This window comes from Haliaeetus leucocephalus, unplaced genomic scaffold, assembly GCF_000737465.1.
Source record: "Haliaeetus leucocephalus isolate CR32 unplaced genomic scaffold, Haliaeetus_leucocephalus-4.0 Scaffold848, whole genome shotgun sequence".
Classification (NCBI taxonomy): domain Eukaryota; kingdom Metazoa; phylum Chordata; class Aves; order Accipitriformes; family Accipitridae; genus Haliaeetus; species Haliaeetus leucocephalus.
In genome coordinates, this window is record NW_010973284.1 from 16,569,021 (window position 1) to 16,583,721 (window position 14,701).

Here is a 14,701-nt window from a genome sequence, read left to right on the forward strand (position 1 = left end):
ATTTTAGAATGGTTAGAGCTCTTCCCAAACAAAGTCCCTCAGTGCCTGTAAGCTTTTGTTACGAAAACTGAGATGTCAAATAATTCTCCAGAGTGTGTAAAGGCACTTTGTTAAAAGAACAAGAGAAAATTAGCTATTTATATATAAATCGAGGCTAAATGATTAAGTTTGTGAATGTATGGTTGTGGGGTTTTTTAAACATAATATTCCATACTGAATATAGAATTTCATCTGAATGTTGTGGTTGCAAGTATTTTAATTCCTTTTATGGAGCTTATCGTTGACATTGAACTCTGTCATTGAATATGATACAGTTGTTTCCTAAAGATGTGTTCAAGGCTTTTTTTTACAGGTTTGTCTTACCTTGTTTCCAAGAATATTTTAGCTTTTAAATATGTATCGTGAGTGTATGTTATCTAGTGTATATGCTTGCTAATAAGCTTTTACCTATTACCCTTGTTAAGTGGAATTTTAGGTTCTGGATTTCAAGTCAATCAGCAATACTTTGTCATAGACAAGGTTATGTACAGAAATGTGTAAGTACCAGAATGTTAATGACCTTTTCTCAAGTAAATGGGCTTCTCTTGAAGAGACCCTAAAGTTATAATAGTAACTCATCAAACTAAATTATATTACAGTGCATAAATATGTTGCTCTTTTTCAGGGGGTAGAGAAGCTGTCTTTTATGGTTAAATTGGTCTCATTGAAGCCTGAAGAAAAATGATCTGTGCTTTAGTATTTGCCTGTGCTGACCTGGGTTAGTTAAACTTTGCTCATCTTAGTGCAAGTTTTGGAAAAACTGTAGATAGCTGGGGTCCCCGAAAGCCACAACTTTACGTCCTAATCCCATGAAGTCAGCTTTCTGCATTACAGAATAGGCAAATGGCCAAACTTAACAGGTCAGATTCTTGAACTGAAGTTACATATGCCTACTCCTGGGAATCTCGATGTGTGAACAAAAAAGCTGCTTCATTTGCAAAGATGCTAATGACTTCACTTTGCAACAAAGATAAATTGTAAAATGAAAAAAAGAAACAAAGAAAATCTTCTCCATTTGGGGCACATTTTTTTCTTTTTCTCCCAGTGTAAGAACATGGACATACTAGGTAAAACTGAAAGACAGCAAGCATGGACCTATTCAAAGGAATGTTTATTTCACCAAATGTACATTTAGTACCAATAACTCATAGCTACTAAGTTATTAGTCAAATTCATAGCAACATGTTAAAAATTGAGCTCATAGATGACAATTATATTCTCATTGTAAGGATAAACAAACTTCTAGAAAAGGAAATAACACTCAAGTCTATAATTTATCAATAGGTATAAAGAAAAATATAATTTTAAAAGATTGTTTTATATTAACCAGTTACATTTACTTGCATCGTGTTCATAGTATCCGATGCTAGGGGTCTATTAGGGGATTACTATTTAGCATAATAATCCTGGCGTCCATCTGCCATTCCCTGTTGGACTTTTATCAAATTGTTTCCTAGAAATCCCAGGAAATGTAATCCTGCTGAGGAAAGGGTGGTGAGCTCCTGCATTGCTGAGTTTCTTTCCTATAACTTCAAGTCTGTTGCAGTCCCTGTCCCAGTTCTTGCACAGGTACCTAAGGGATGTGCTTAAATCGGCTGCCACAGCAGGCACTGTTTACAAATCAGGCCATCATTTGCTAATGGAGTTCTGCTAGCAAAATTTACAGCTGATGGTAATTAAATGGGAAGATAACTAGAGGAAAAGAAGTAGAACCAACTGTGTATGGTCTTTTGCTGTCATTTTTGGGTTTACTTTTTTTATTTACTGGTTACTTTAACCTTGGACTCCCCTGTATTCCTACAACTTCACTATCAGAGTTCACTTTCTTTGCAGGCTGGGCACTAGTCAGTTATTGGGAGGTCATTTGGGATGGAATTTTTATGCATCTTACTCTTTAGTCCTTTATCCTGTCAGCTTGTGCCGCTTGGATCCATCTGCTCAGTCTGAGCTCCTTCATAGAGTATTCAAACTCTGGCTGCCTACTAGATGGTGGAAGCAGTCCAGTCCAGCTGCAGTGCATCTTGCTGGGTTGAACCACAACATGCACAAGCTAGCAACTAAGCAACCCACGCAGCTGTTTGAGATCATCCAACTTTCTTGGCTTACCTATCCTGCCCCACAGAGGCCAAGAAAGTAGAGATGTTCTGTTTTGGACAGTTGCATATTGGGGTTTTTTTTTTCCTTTGGGTAGGTGAGGGAGAATTTATCCAAACTCTTTAACAGAAAATATTTCACTCTAAAACTCAAATCATGTATATGAAGTTTTGTATAGTTTTAACATTTCCACATTATATGTTTATGACAGAAATCTAGTGACCTCTCTCATGGATTGTTCTGAAGTTACAGTTTTGGCTAGAGGCAAGACAAAGAATTAATGAACCATTTTACAGAGGACTTGCACTTCCCTGTTTTCTGAAAGCTTTGCTCTTCAGAGGCCTTGGTGTTGACACACAGCTTGTTTTTGAAAGTGACTGCCCTTCCACTGCTCCTTATTATTTAAGGCTTCACACCTGTAGGTTGCTAGCTTTAGTCTGATCTGCCTGAAATGTTTTTTTTTTTTCAGCTGCACAAGTGTTTTAGGACAGGTGTTGTACTGAAAGGTTACTCATTGTGGAAGCCTGGCTGTTCATCCAGTCCAGTGACAGTAGTACATCAGCAGATCCATATTGCTGTATCCTGCTGGTTATCTGTGTCTTTTGACTACCTCCTTCATAAATAGCATATTGATGGCAATGACTAGTGTTCAGACCTTGCCAATCAATACTAACATTGAATAAGAGTTAATTGACACAAATAACTGCATCTCTCAGTTTGTGTACAAGAATGACACCTTCCTGTGCTCTAATCAATAATAACTCCTTGTAGAGCATTGAAATAAAGCTGCTTTCTCTATTTGACAGAGTTTTCCCAGGTGGCTTAGAGCTGTCTCTTCCATTGTGTCTCATCATAGCAGATTAACTGGAATGTTACGTATGAATTGCCTGTCAAGATGATTCCATCAGGCATTTGTTGGTAGTATTTACCACTGTCATCAGTGTTGAGTCAAGACGTTCAGTCTTTGTTTTGTCTCTTGTTCTAGAAAAATGTAACAGTTTACCAGGTACAAGCTTTGTTGCCAGCCATTTAAAATAGTAACTGGTAAACATGAATCTTTTAATAACAAAAATAATCTGTATTTGCTGGAACTATTGTTTCTAGTTTGACATGACAATTCCTGTATGTGTAGTACAAACCATTGCTTTTCCTTTCATCATTTAACAAAACTCAGGCTGTGGAGACACTATTTGAGTAATTATTGCTTCAAAATCTTATTTTGGTTGGAAGACTTGGAGATTTGAGGAGAAAAATAGGATAATATTGCTTTAATCATTACTATCCTTAAATAAAATTTAATTTAATTTTTAATATCTTTCTGAAATAGGGAAATGCAAAATGATCCTATAAAACATCTTATAACTACATTCTTAGTGACCATTTTGAATATAATTTTGGGCAACTAGTTAACAGAATTTTACTTTTAACAATTGCAAGTACAAATACAAATACTTCTGTATACTTGCCCAAAGAAATTTAAAAAAAAAAAAATCTTACTGAGGAAGAAAACCCTAGATTTGAATTTGTTGCCAGGTATTTAATTTTAAGCAACCTCCCATCTTCACCAGTGTGTGTAGAAGTGGGTATGAATGACAGGGTAGCTTCATTCTGGATCTGAATTTATACAAGTCTGCATAGAATGGAAGCTGAGAGCAAGAAGGGATCATCCCCCCAAACATAGGGAGGCACTTGCCCCTCAGTATTTCTGTTGGATGGTGCTGTCTGTCTGAATAACATTAATTCTGCTAGCCTTTTTGGGTGCCTGTATAGCCACAGCTTTGTTTTTAGCTGTGACTTTTCCATGAAATTGCTTGTCTTCAGCACCACGGGTCATGCCTAAATTCAGCCATATCAATTCATATATGAATTGTTTTAAGTCAGATTAACATGTGCCTTAAAGCAGATCTGGCTTATTACAAAGTTCAGCCAAATGGGTCAGCAGGTATAAAATGCAGCAGCACTTCTGTTTGAGCACCCATGTGGTTCTTGATTCACACCTCATTTTCTTGCTCTGATACCTGGACTGGGTCCCATGGCATAAATTAGAATTCCAAGTTTCCATCTTAAAAACAAGAATCATCAGAGGATTGTCTCCAGTATCTTATAAAATCCAGTCTGTTTCTGCAACATTAGCTTTTACAGCAAATCGGGATCTGAAGCCAACAGGGGAGAAACTAAGTGTAAGAAGGCCCATCTTTTCAGAAACGCATGTGCAGTTCCTGGGAATTTCCCAGTGGATATGAGTGAGAGCTGAGCCTTCACAGCAGCCAGGACTATTTGTGAGATAATTCAAAAAATTAGCTTCTGTTCAATCTTCCCCATCCCACTTTCATATAGAAAAAAGAGACATATTGGGAATTATGCAATTAGTCCATTACAGGATAAGATGAGAGAGAAGCCTGGAAGTTGGTGAATTGCTTAGATACAGCTGTAACTGCTACATTGTAACTCAGTGTATTAAGTCTTTCAATGGTAGACTTAAATCAAAATTCCGCAGTTAAAATCTGTTTAATTTTACTCAGAAACATTCTGATTTTTTTAATTATTATTATTATTTTTCAGGTTAACAAACAGAAATATTATTCACAAAATGCCTGAATGGACTCTAATTGCTATTGTTTTGTTATCTGTGTAAGTACCCTTTAATGTCAAATATTCTCATACACAACTGTCTTAACAAGCTTATCGAGACAAGATTTAATTTTCAGATAAAAGGAGGGAAAGATTTCTTTAAATTAGCTGGGGAATCAACAGAAATATTTTTTTCATGTAAATTAACTAAATTCTCTTGACAAAACAGTATTGTCCCACTTAAAACAACATGTTAACAATGGACAAACTTAATGTTCTGTTAAAAAAAGAAAAGTTAAGCTTTAGGGGTTTTTAAAGAGGGTTGGTGGGGTGAAGGAGGAGTATACTTCACTCTCTTCCATTTGCTGCTAACAGACATTCTTCCCCTCTCTGACAGTAGGACAAAATGACATTTGTATTATTTGGATTTGGCATAACTGTCACACTTTTAATTTCTCATTTTATTTCTAATTTCTTAAAAGATTTCATTTTCATTATTAAAGTCAAATTATTTCCATAAAGATATGGTGTGCTTCTTAATGTGTTCATTTGAATATTCTAGCAAACTTAACTTTGAGAGGGGAAAGCTTTCTTAGCAGCTCCCAAATTTCTGAAAGGAATATTGGGACCCAGTATTTTATTTTTATGAGGATTAGCTTTATTGCTTAAGATTATGATACTACAGTGCCTACAGTCCTTGTTAGCTGTTTTCTACTTACTGTGGAATTAAATTCTTTCCAAGGGTTTTCCTGATGGGAAGTCTGATTTTATTATAGTGTCTTTCAGTAAACTTCTACACAGAGGCATGATCTATAAAAGCTGTAGTCATATGCATCAAGTAACTTCTTTAATTTATATTTTCCAAATTCATGTACATTTCTGAAGTTAAAGATATAAACTTTGTACTGCATAAAACAGTTCTCTCACAAATTCATATTAAACATTTAACATTAGTTCACCTTTTAAGAAATCACTGGTGGTTTCACACAGTGTCAGGCCCTGCCTTTCAGTAGGGTTAAACCATCAAGCAGTCTTTGTATGTCTTTCAGCTTGAATTACAAGACTGCAAAAATCTTATTCCAGAGACTGTTTATTACCGCACTGCTGCTGTTTCTTTTGGGCTTCCTGGGTCACTGGAGCCTGTAGGACAGAGGAGTACTTACAGACATTCACAGGTCAAGAAGTGTTGTGGGCCAACCTCATAGCATCCCCAGTACTGCACTTACTTTCCTTGATATTACTTCAGTCTGACACATTGTTCTGGCTTTCCTGTCCCAAGGAAGACTATACCAGCAGGCATTAGAGTAGGCTTCAGCGAGCCTTACATCTGTGTCACCCAGCCAGATACCGCTCAAATGATTCATTAAATCAGAACACAGAAAGTAACTTTACTTGAATGCCTTGGCATAAATCTTTTATCAACTATAAGAACAAATCTTTTGTCATTTTTACTATATATTCTTATGGTTGAATTGGTAATTTGTGAAACAGATCTTATGAATTTTTCAAGTAGTTTCTGTACATTTAAGGAAATGGTGACTCCTTTGATCAGAAGTTAAAATATGTTGCTGGTCTCTCCACATATGATGAGCTCTACATGTTTACATACCTAATGATGGTTTTACAATTGCTTTAAAATGTTATACAAGTAGCAGGCAGTCTTGGTAGCAATCAGTATAAGGCAAGTATAAGTCTCTTTACTTTTGCTTTCTAAGGGTCCACCCCTAAACAAATGAATTATATTTGATTCTAAAATAGAGTAGATTTTATTTCTAATATTATTCTAGTGAAATCATGAATAAAACTCCTGTTGACTTCAGTTTATTTTAAGGTTCTTGCAAGCTCATGATCTTCAGATTTTGAACAACTTCTCTCAGCCCCCTTTTAGGAGAGGATGTGGACGAACGTAGATGGGGTAGACTGAGTGTTACGATTGCTCTAAGATGGTGACCGAGTGTTGCATCATTTCCAGAAAGATTAAAACAGAACATTTAATTATTTGGAAATTCTAATAAAACTTGAATATTTAGTGGAAGCCAGAAGTGTGCAAGGAAAGGCTACTGAGGACCTGGGCAACCCCTCGCAGACAGGTCCTCAGATTGTGGCCCTTTCTCACCTCCTGCAGTCTGCCAAGGAGTCTGTCATATCTTACTAATATTGCTCATAAAAAGAATTGCACTCTATTAAAGTCTCCTCCGGCTTCCCCTTAGCTATACTGAGAGATGATACATGTTGCAGCACATGCAATGTCATTTAGATCACAGAGTTGTATGGGGCCTGAGTTAGAGTGACTCTTTACTAGCTTCTGTCACTGACTGCAGAGTTGTATGGGGCTTGAGTCAGAGTGGCACTTTACTAGCTTCTGTCAGTGAAAGAGGAGAACGTTTTCAGGATATGTATTCACAGGTCTTGACCTGGTCCCAGACACAGGATGGCCATTTTACTCCTAACACTAAACAGTGAAGTAGCATAAGCAACACCCTGGAAGAGGATAATACTTCCTCTTTCCAGGAAGATGAAAGACCATATTACAGGTACCTCAGGGTGCAAGAGGTATAAAAACAGAGACTACAGAAGGCAGAGTGAGCATGGGATTTCAGCGTATACCTCAAAAAAACCTAGTAAGACCTCAAGTATTTTTTGTTTTGTTTGGAAGGGGGCAGGGTTGTTTTGTTTAAAGTAGCAACTGTTGGACTTCGCTTGTACCCCATTTTGTGCATCGATATTGTGGCTCACCACTTCCTTCTCATATATGGCCAGCGTGTGTTGAGGACTCAAACAGTGTACCTAACTTCACAGTACACTTTCAGAGTGCCCCGACCCTTTTTTTTGTTACGCTACTGGGCAGAATAACTATTATCATTACTGCTGTATTAAATTCAAGTGTCATCACTGCTTAATACTTTGTATTATGTTGTGGTAATACTATCCTCTCTTCATTGAAGTGTCCATATTAACTCTTTGTAGGATACACCATGTTGGATAGTCATAACACCTAATTTTGGTGCTTAAATTAGACCTAGGCTCCCTTTATAGTCTGCTGGTCCTTGAGAAGCTATTAAAAGTACTTACGTGTCCTTGAGTCTATTGACAAAGAAACCTGGGCTTCTAATTCATTGCTCTGAAATAAAGTGCCTGAAACTAGATAGTGTGACTGTCTTTCTCAAAGTATAAAATGTTGGAGATCGCAATAGTGGAGCATTTCCTGTTCCTAGTGAACAGCTGGATTTATTCAATCAAATTAGCATATAAAGTATGAACAGCCAGACTCAGCCTTTATTGCAAATCTAGCCTGAGGCACTCCTGTCTTTACAACCAGCACATTCAGCAATGCCGTATCGACCTTCTTAGAGTATGCTTTGACAGCCAGAGAATTATGTTCAAATAATTACATTCATGCCTATCATGAAGTGGCTAAAATGATCTGTAGATCAAATTTCTTATTTATTTGCCATTTGTAATAATTTTGGCAGTGGTAGATTTTTGTGTCTTCCTGTTGCAATGTTTACTATATTAAGCAGATTTTTTTATTATAGTAATAGCTGCTTTATAATGTACTGTAAAACAGAATACAGAAGTTGCATCTTTTTCCCCCAAAGAACTTTGCAAGATATCAAATGAAGCAGATAGACAGATACAAATACAGTAGTTCAAGAAAGAATGGAGAAAGCAGTGGGAAGATTGGTTGCTATACAAGCACGGGCACTTGCTGTTTTTAGCGTATACCCCTGGTACAGTCTAATGGAAAGCTTTCAAGATATTTTCAGGAAATGTCTGCTTTCATCTTACTTATCTGAGCTGGCTGGTTCCAGTGAACTGTGGTCAGCTTCATTTACAAAGCCTATGCAAGAGGTTCCCCCACTAAAAGCTTTGAAGCATTTCAAAATGTTCTGGGATTAGTTTATAAGCATTTGGCTGCAGTATTTAAACAAACTCAAAATGACCATGATCACTAAACAAAAGCCATCATTATATGTGTGCAGCCACTTTAGATAAATGTGTCATGTGGAGATGTACTCTAGAGGTTTACTCTCTGGGAGATAACAGTTCAGGAACTGGAGAATCTTGGGTTCAAGTAGGCGTTTTTACTTCTTTGCACACGAGAGCACATCTATTGCTCAACACTGACATTTCTAAATTAGTTTAAGAGGAATTCAGATGTTTGCGGTATCACTACTGTGTTCTTGTCTGAAAATGTCTGAATGCTTGAAATGTACAAATCTAATGTACAAATACATATTGGGTATGAATCAGACTTGCAGAGTGACTCTTTTTCCTGCAGAAACCACATACAAGTCAGCTGGATGGTCGTTTATTTAGCAAGTCTGATGATAGAAGATTGGTTCCAGGTTTCAGCTGAGAAAAATCATTTCTCATTAAGCTAGAAATATAATTATTTCCCATTTTGAAACAGAGTTTGCAGGACCAAAAATCCAAAAAGTCTTTATTTTATAAAAGTGTTTGAATGTGGTCATAGTATTGTCTCTACTCTTGGTCTCTGTATCTATAGAGATATCTGTAGAGTTATATTATTGTGTGAAATAGAGAAATAGAGAAAAGGCAAGTTTGTCTTAACACATTAGAAAATTAAAAAGTATATTCTTCCCTTTTTCTCTCAATAATTTTAGGTTGTCATTTGGTGAGTGTGAACTCAAATAGGTTTTCTGTTAAGCAGTTCTTACTTATCAGCACTTTCTGAGCAAACTCAAATCTGTTTGTTTGGCATATTGTGGAGGAGATCAGTATTACTTTACTTCCTCCTAGCATGTTCCAGTATTACTTAGGAAACATATGCAGAACAGTATTTTGAGGGATTTGCAGTGTTGTTAATCGGGACATTAATCAGTGCCAACTTTAAAATTAAATATCGTCATCATTCATAAGGGAGAAAATAGAAGAAGAAACCTTAGCAGCTTCAAAGAAGGTGTTTCTCCTTATACAAAAAACCCATACTGTGTTGCTGTAGTGCTGTTACACAGGAAAGTGACACTGTGGATTTCATTGCAGCACACACAGCTGCAGTCTCTTTCCATTCTAGTATTTCTCATGGATAGCCTTCTGAATGGGAGATTTGGATGTGCTGTGTAACTTTCATGCATGCCCAGCACAAATTCTCTGAGGTGAGTCCAGGATAATTAGTTCCCCCTTTACAGTTCTGGTCCTTGACCTCATCAGCAGGAGTGGAGCGTTAGCACACGCTGTCTCCTGGACTTCTGTTGCGTGGAGTTAGGGGGATTGGCTCAGAAAGCTGTCTTCTCTGCACCTGCCGGTTTTGCTGCCCGGCGCAAGGGAAGAGCAGGGTCATGGCTTTCTCCCAAATGTCTTGGAAATCCCTCCAAGAGAGAGGAATCTTCATGTTCCCAGCAGCTGTATGTGTGGGCATTCAGACTGAAGTCAGGCCCAACTGTGCAAAGCTGTTGTGCAAAGTCCATCACCAGTATTAAATTGTCCTTCATGGTGGTGCTCTTCTGACTAATCTTTTTGTTAGAATCTAGAAATACTTTTATGTTGAATATAATTTTGGATCTTCTGCTTTCGTCACCCTGGGAACATTATATTCCAAATGTACTTGTGAATTAAGAATATGGTAGTAGGGAAAGTACTTTCCTCTGCCTTTTGCGTAAGTAAACAAGAGATTTTTGTTGCAACTTCTGTTTCAACCCTCTGAAAGATAGCATGCTAGATTTCAGAAGACTGCTTTATCATGTTGACTCTTTGGGGAGCGAACTCAGTCAGTGAAGTTCATGTCCTATTGAACTCTACACCACAACTATGTGCTGATCAAGCAGATGGAAAAATTGCCCAGCCCTATTAGAGAGAGAACTGTTTTAAATTTACGTTTCTTGAGAAGGTATATATTTAGAAGATTTCTTTTGTAATGTCATGTTTTTCCTCATTCCATAATTGCTGCATACAGCTTTGCTTATTGGAAGTCATGTCATAGCACAGAGTAAGTTGTACAGTTACATGGTAATATAGACAGTTCTGAACTAATGCTGCAAGTAAGACATAAGTAATCCACACTGTTAACAGCTGCCCTAAACTTAGTTTTAAACTAAATGTATTTTAACTTCATCCACTGAGCAAACTGAACTGTTAATTTTGCAACTGAATCCTGAAGCTGTAGCCCTATGAAAATATACTTGCTTCCTTATTAATAATTAATCTTAATACATTCAATGCAAACATTTTTTTATCATGAAACATTACCCATCTGTTAAAAGAAAAACATGACTTTGACACACACTTGCATCTTTTATTTTCAGAGTTTTATCTTAGTAAACTTTCTAAAGAACAGCCTACATTAATAGGGACATGACACATAGGCAGTGTTTTTGACTTACAGGAAACTTCATCGTCAGATGAAAATCAGTGTTGATTTGGCTTGCTGTTTCTGAATCGAAAAAAATGTAGAGGTACACATCATTGGAAAGGTTACTACGGCTTCCTAGCACATGATCCCCAGGCATTTTGTACCAGCAGAGTTTTTAGCATGGGTTTTGGATTAATTGGTTTGGTTCTATGCAGTCATAACGGTACCTCTACTAGGCTAAGTGGTGTGTCATTGTCTTCTTTGGCACTTAAATAAATTGTGCCCAAAGTAGAAATATTGTATTCCTTAACTCTTCTGGAACCACTATAACAGAAGAACGTTGATTGTAGAAAATCCCTGAAAAAGCGTTATCTTTTGAAGATCTAATCATTCCTCTTCTTAGAGTGCTTGATGCAGATTATGGACTATAAAGCCTTGTAATGCTAGACAGTAAGACAGGCTGTCCAGAAAGACAATACTTCATTCTGGTGGTCCTAGTTTGCTTTGTCATATTGCAGTTGAAAGTGTCAGACCTGACATGGCAGACAATATTTTTGCTATGAAGTGTATAATGGTTTTTAAGGAGGAAGAATCCTGAAAATGATTAAAAACTATGAAGATCTTAAAAATCTTGCTTTATGAATGAATTATGTCTTAGAAAACAAAATTAATTGAATAACTGAGTTAAGTTATAATTTGCTTGGATCAGAACAGTTTAAGTGGTCCACAGACCTACTTAAAGACCGATGCGTCAAAGATCTATGTCAGTTAGGGGGAAATAGAGACATGCATTTTATTAGCTTTCATATTGATAATGTTATGTTGGAGAATGTTGGTGTTCCTACAATATTCTACAGTGACCAGGGATAAACTAAAAATTACTCAGAGGCATGAAAAATACGGAGGGGAGAGGAGAAGATTACAACTAATTAATTCAGAAAGGAGGCAAATTATTTTTTATGTGATTATTGATAGTAGGCAGTACACTGATGAACTGGAGACTTGTTTTCATTTCCTAATACTGTAGGAATCCAGTGCAGAGGAAGTTTGTACTTCTTGTTAGCTTGTTACTTCTTGAGATACAAAAACATTTTGACACCCACTGGTCTCATGGGGTCTGGCAATTAAGTTCTGATCCTGATGTGGGATGTTAACAGTGAAGGCAAAAAATGTACAGTATTCTCTGAAATGTGTTCCTTTCATATTTATGAAAACAGAAAATACAGCCTCTTTGGGGAAGGAAGGAAGGAAATACATGTCACTGACAAGCAGATGATGTATAAAGTGTATCGTTAGGTGATGGGCTATGATGAAGCTCTTGGAATTTACAGACAATCCAAGCTAGCAGATAGAGCATCAGGGCGCAGGTAGCTCTTTTGATATGAAGCAGATAATTAAAATAAATACTTGGGCTAAGATGGCAACCAACAGTTAACCAGAATGTTGTATATATAAACATAAAATAACTATATATTCATAAAATTTTGCATGGCATAATACAAAGAAACTGGAACAATCATGTCCATAACAGCACATGTTCTTCTCTTCCCATTCCTCCCCAAAAGCAAAAGTGTGCTTTAATTGGCTGGTAGCAAACATAGCTAACCAGTATATGGGAGCTTAGTCCAGAAACTGCAAAGTGTATATGTATAATTACGTACTACTAGGTGCAAAACCAGCGCTGATGCGAAAACTGTACAGATGCTCAATTGTTACTGGGATCTCAGTATGTTTCATTTCATTCTGAGGTATACCATGCTTATAACCTATGTTCCACAGAAATGCATCTCTCTTCCGCCCTCTCTGTCCATCTCTATCCATATGAACGTTTTAGGAAGACACTGCATAGATCTAGACTCATTCATCATAAAACTCAGTATTTCTAAGGTGAGGTATTCAATTTTTTAAAAGGATAAAGAATAGTTGAGATTCATGTGGCTCTTCATATTTGTTTCAAACCTCATCACATATTGCTGCTTTTTTTAGGTATACATTTAGGTCAGTATACTTTCACAAATCAGTGTTAATAGTGTTCTTCTGTTATGATAAAGTTGAGATTAAGAGTAGAAAAGTGATTTACTGGAGATCATCAAGTCAGTAATAGATCTGGAAATAAACAGGAAAAGGGTTTGGGGTTGGGTTTTGGGTTTTTGTTGTTTTTTTTTAAACCTACTGTGAGCTGGCATGTCTGGGAAAAGGTGGTTTTGGGGATTTTTAAGAATCTCATTTTGAGGGGTCCAAAACTGCACTGGCATTTTTTTTCAAAACTGGGAAAGGCAAGTAGAAAACTGTTGAGGTCCTTGTGTTTAACTTCTGAAGAAAAAAAATTCAGACATGGTTGAAGCCAGTCTATTCCTAGCAGGTCTCTTTACTCAGCTGCATTATTCGAGGTGTTTGATCTGTATATTGGACTGTAAGGCCAATCAAGTTACAATGTTAGAAAGTTGTGAAACTAAACTATGATCAATTTTATTATCATTGTTTCCATAGTAACTGAGTACAGTTGAGTACATTTTATAAAGTCAAGTATTGACAAATTATCTACCTAAGCATATTACATTGTAGTTGTTTTAACTGTAAGACAGTTTTGTTTGGGTGTTTTTTGCATGTCACTGAGATAATGAATTGACAGGAATAGATTACCAGTATGTGGCAACAAAAAAATCCATCAGTTGCAAAAAATGGATTAAACAATGTTTAATTCATAAAATGTACCAGGTTTGCATATAAAAGCATCTTTTAGATACTAAGTTGTCCCACTGTATGTGCACAATAATTTATACAACAATGTATATTTTACAAAGTACTTAAAAGGTTCAGGCTTTCAAAAGCTTACATCTTAGCATTTTTTAATCTTACAGAGACTTATACCTGTGCTTAATTTCATGTAGCTAAGTAACCTAAAGACTTCAATGGCATAGATTCCAGTATTTGAGAGTGTCACAAGAAAACTTTGTGGAACAGAAAAAGTAAGGAATAGAAGACTGAGAAGGATGAAAGGATCAATTTTAAAATACATTTTTAATTTATTAAATTTAAAATTTTGATTAAGTTGAAAAAGAGGGAAAAATGGGAACAAATGGTAGGACTGAGAAATACCTTTGATCTGTCAGCTGGTTAGCAGGAAACAGACTTCAAATAAATGGAGCTTTTTAAACAAGGCCTGTCCTTGAAATGTGTACCTAAGAAACTTTGATTTGTTAGAGAGAAACAGCTGATAGTGATTTCTTCTGGGTTTATATTGTAAACTTTTTTTTGCTTTGGCTTTATGCAAATAAGTAAGCTAAATTGAAACATTTTGGAACAAATCCCTGTATGAATATAAGTGCTTTAAATGGCGCACAGTATTACAGAAGTTCTGATGCTTCATGTCTGTGAACTAATGTTGTATTAATAACTTGGAATATGGTGATGTAAAGGTGAGTACCATACTCCATTTGGTTTTTAAAAAATCATCCTGCAGTCATATCTATTAATACAAAATGGTGAAATACAATCTCTGATCCAGCTAAACTTTGTATGAAGAGTACTCTGGATAAGAAACCATAGATGTTGTTGAGCTGGTTTTGCTGCTTCTTTTGGTGTTCTTGTCTGGCTAGAGGTTTTTCTAATCTCCTGTTAAAGAAATCTGGAAACTCTGTTTTGCATATGATTGCTGAAGTAATTGGTTTTTGCCAGACCTAT

The 14,701-nt window shown here is 36.4% G+C and overlaps 1 protein-coding gene across 4 annotated transcripts in view; it reads left to right on the plus strand.

Annotated features, from left to right (window-relative positions):
- Positions 1 to 14,701, plus strand: part of RPAP2 (RNA polymerase II associated protein 2) — a 40,387-nt gene that overhangs the window by 14,761 nt on the left and 10,925 nt on the right. For 2 of the 4 annotated variants that reach the window (XM_010582635.1, XM_010582634.1), the window contains exon 11: positions 4,696 to 4,764. The exons of 1 other annotated variant lie outside the window; for it this stretch is intronic. In XM_010582635.1, coding sequence (XP_010580937.1) covers positions 4,696 to 4,764 — 69 coding nt within the window. Of the gene's footprint in view, positions 1 to 4,695; positions 4,776 to 14,701 lie in introns of those variants that run through there. One more of the 4 variants, XM_010582639.1, reaches the window with a different exon arrangement.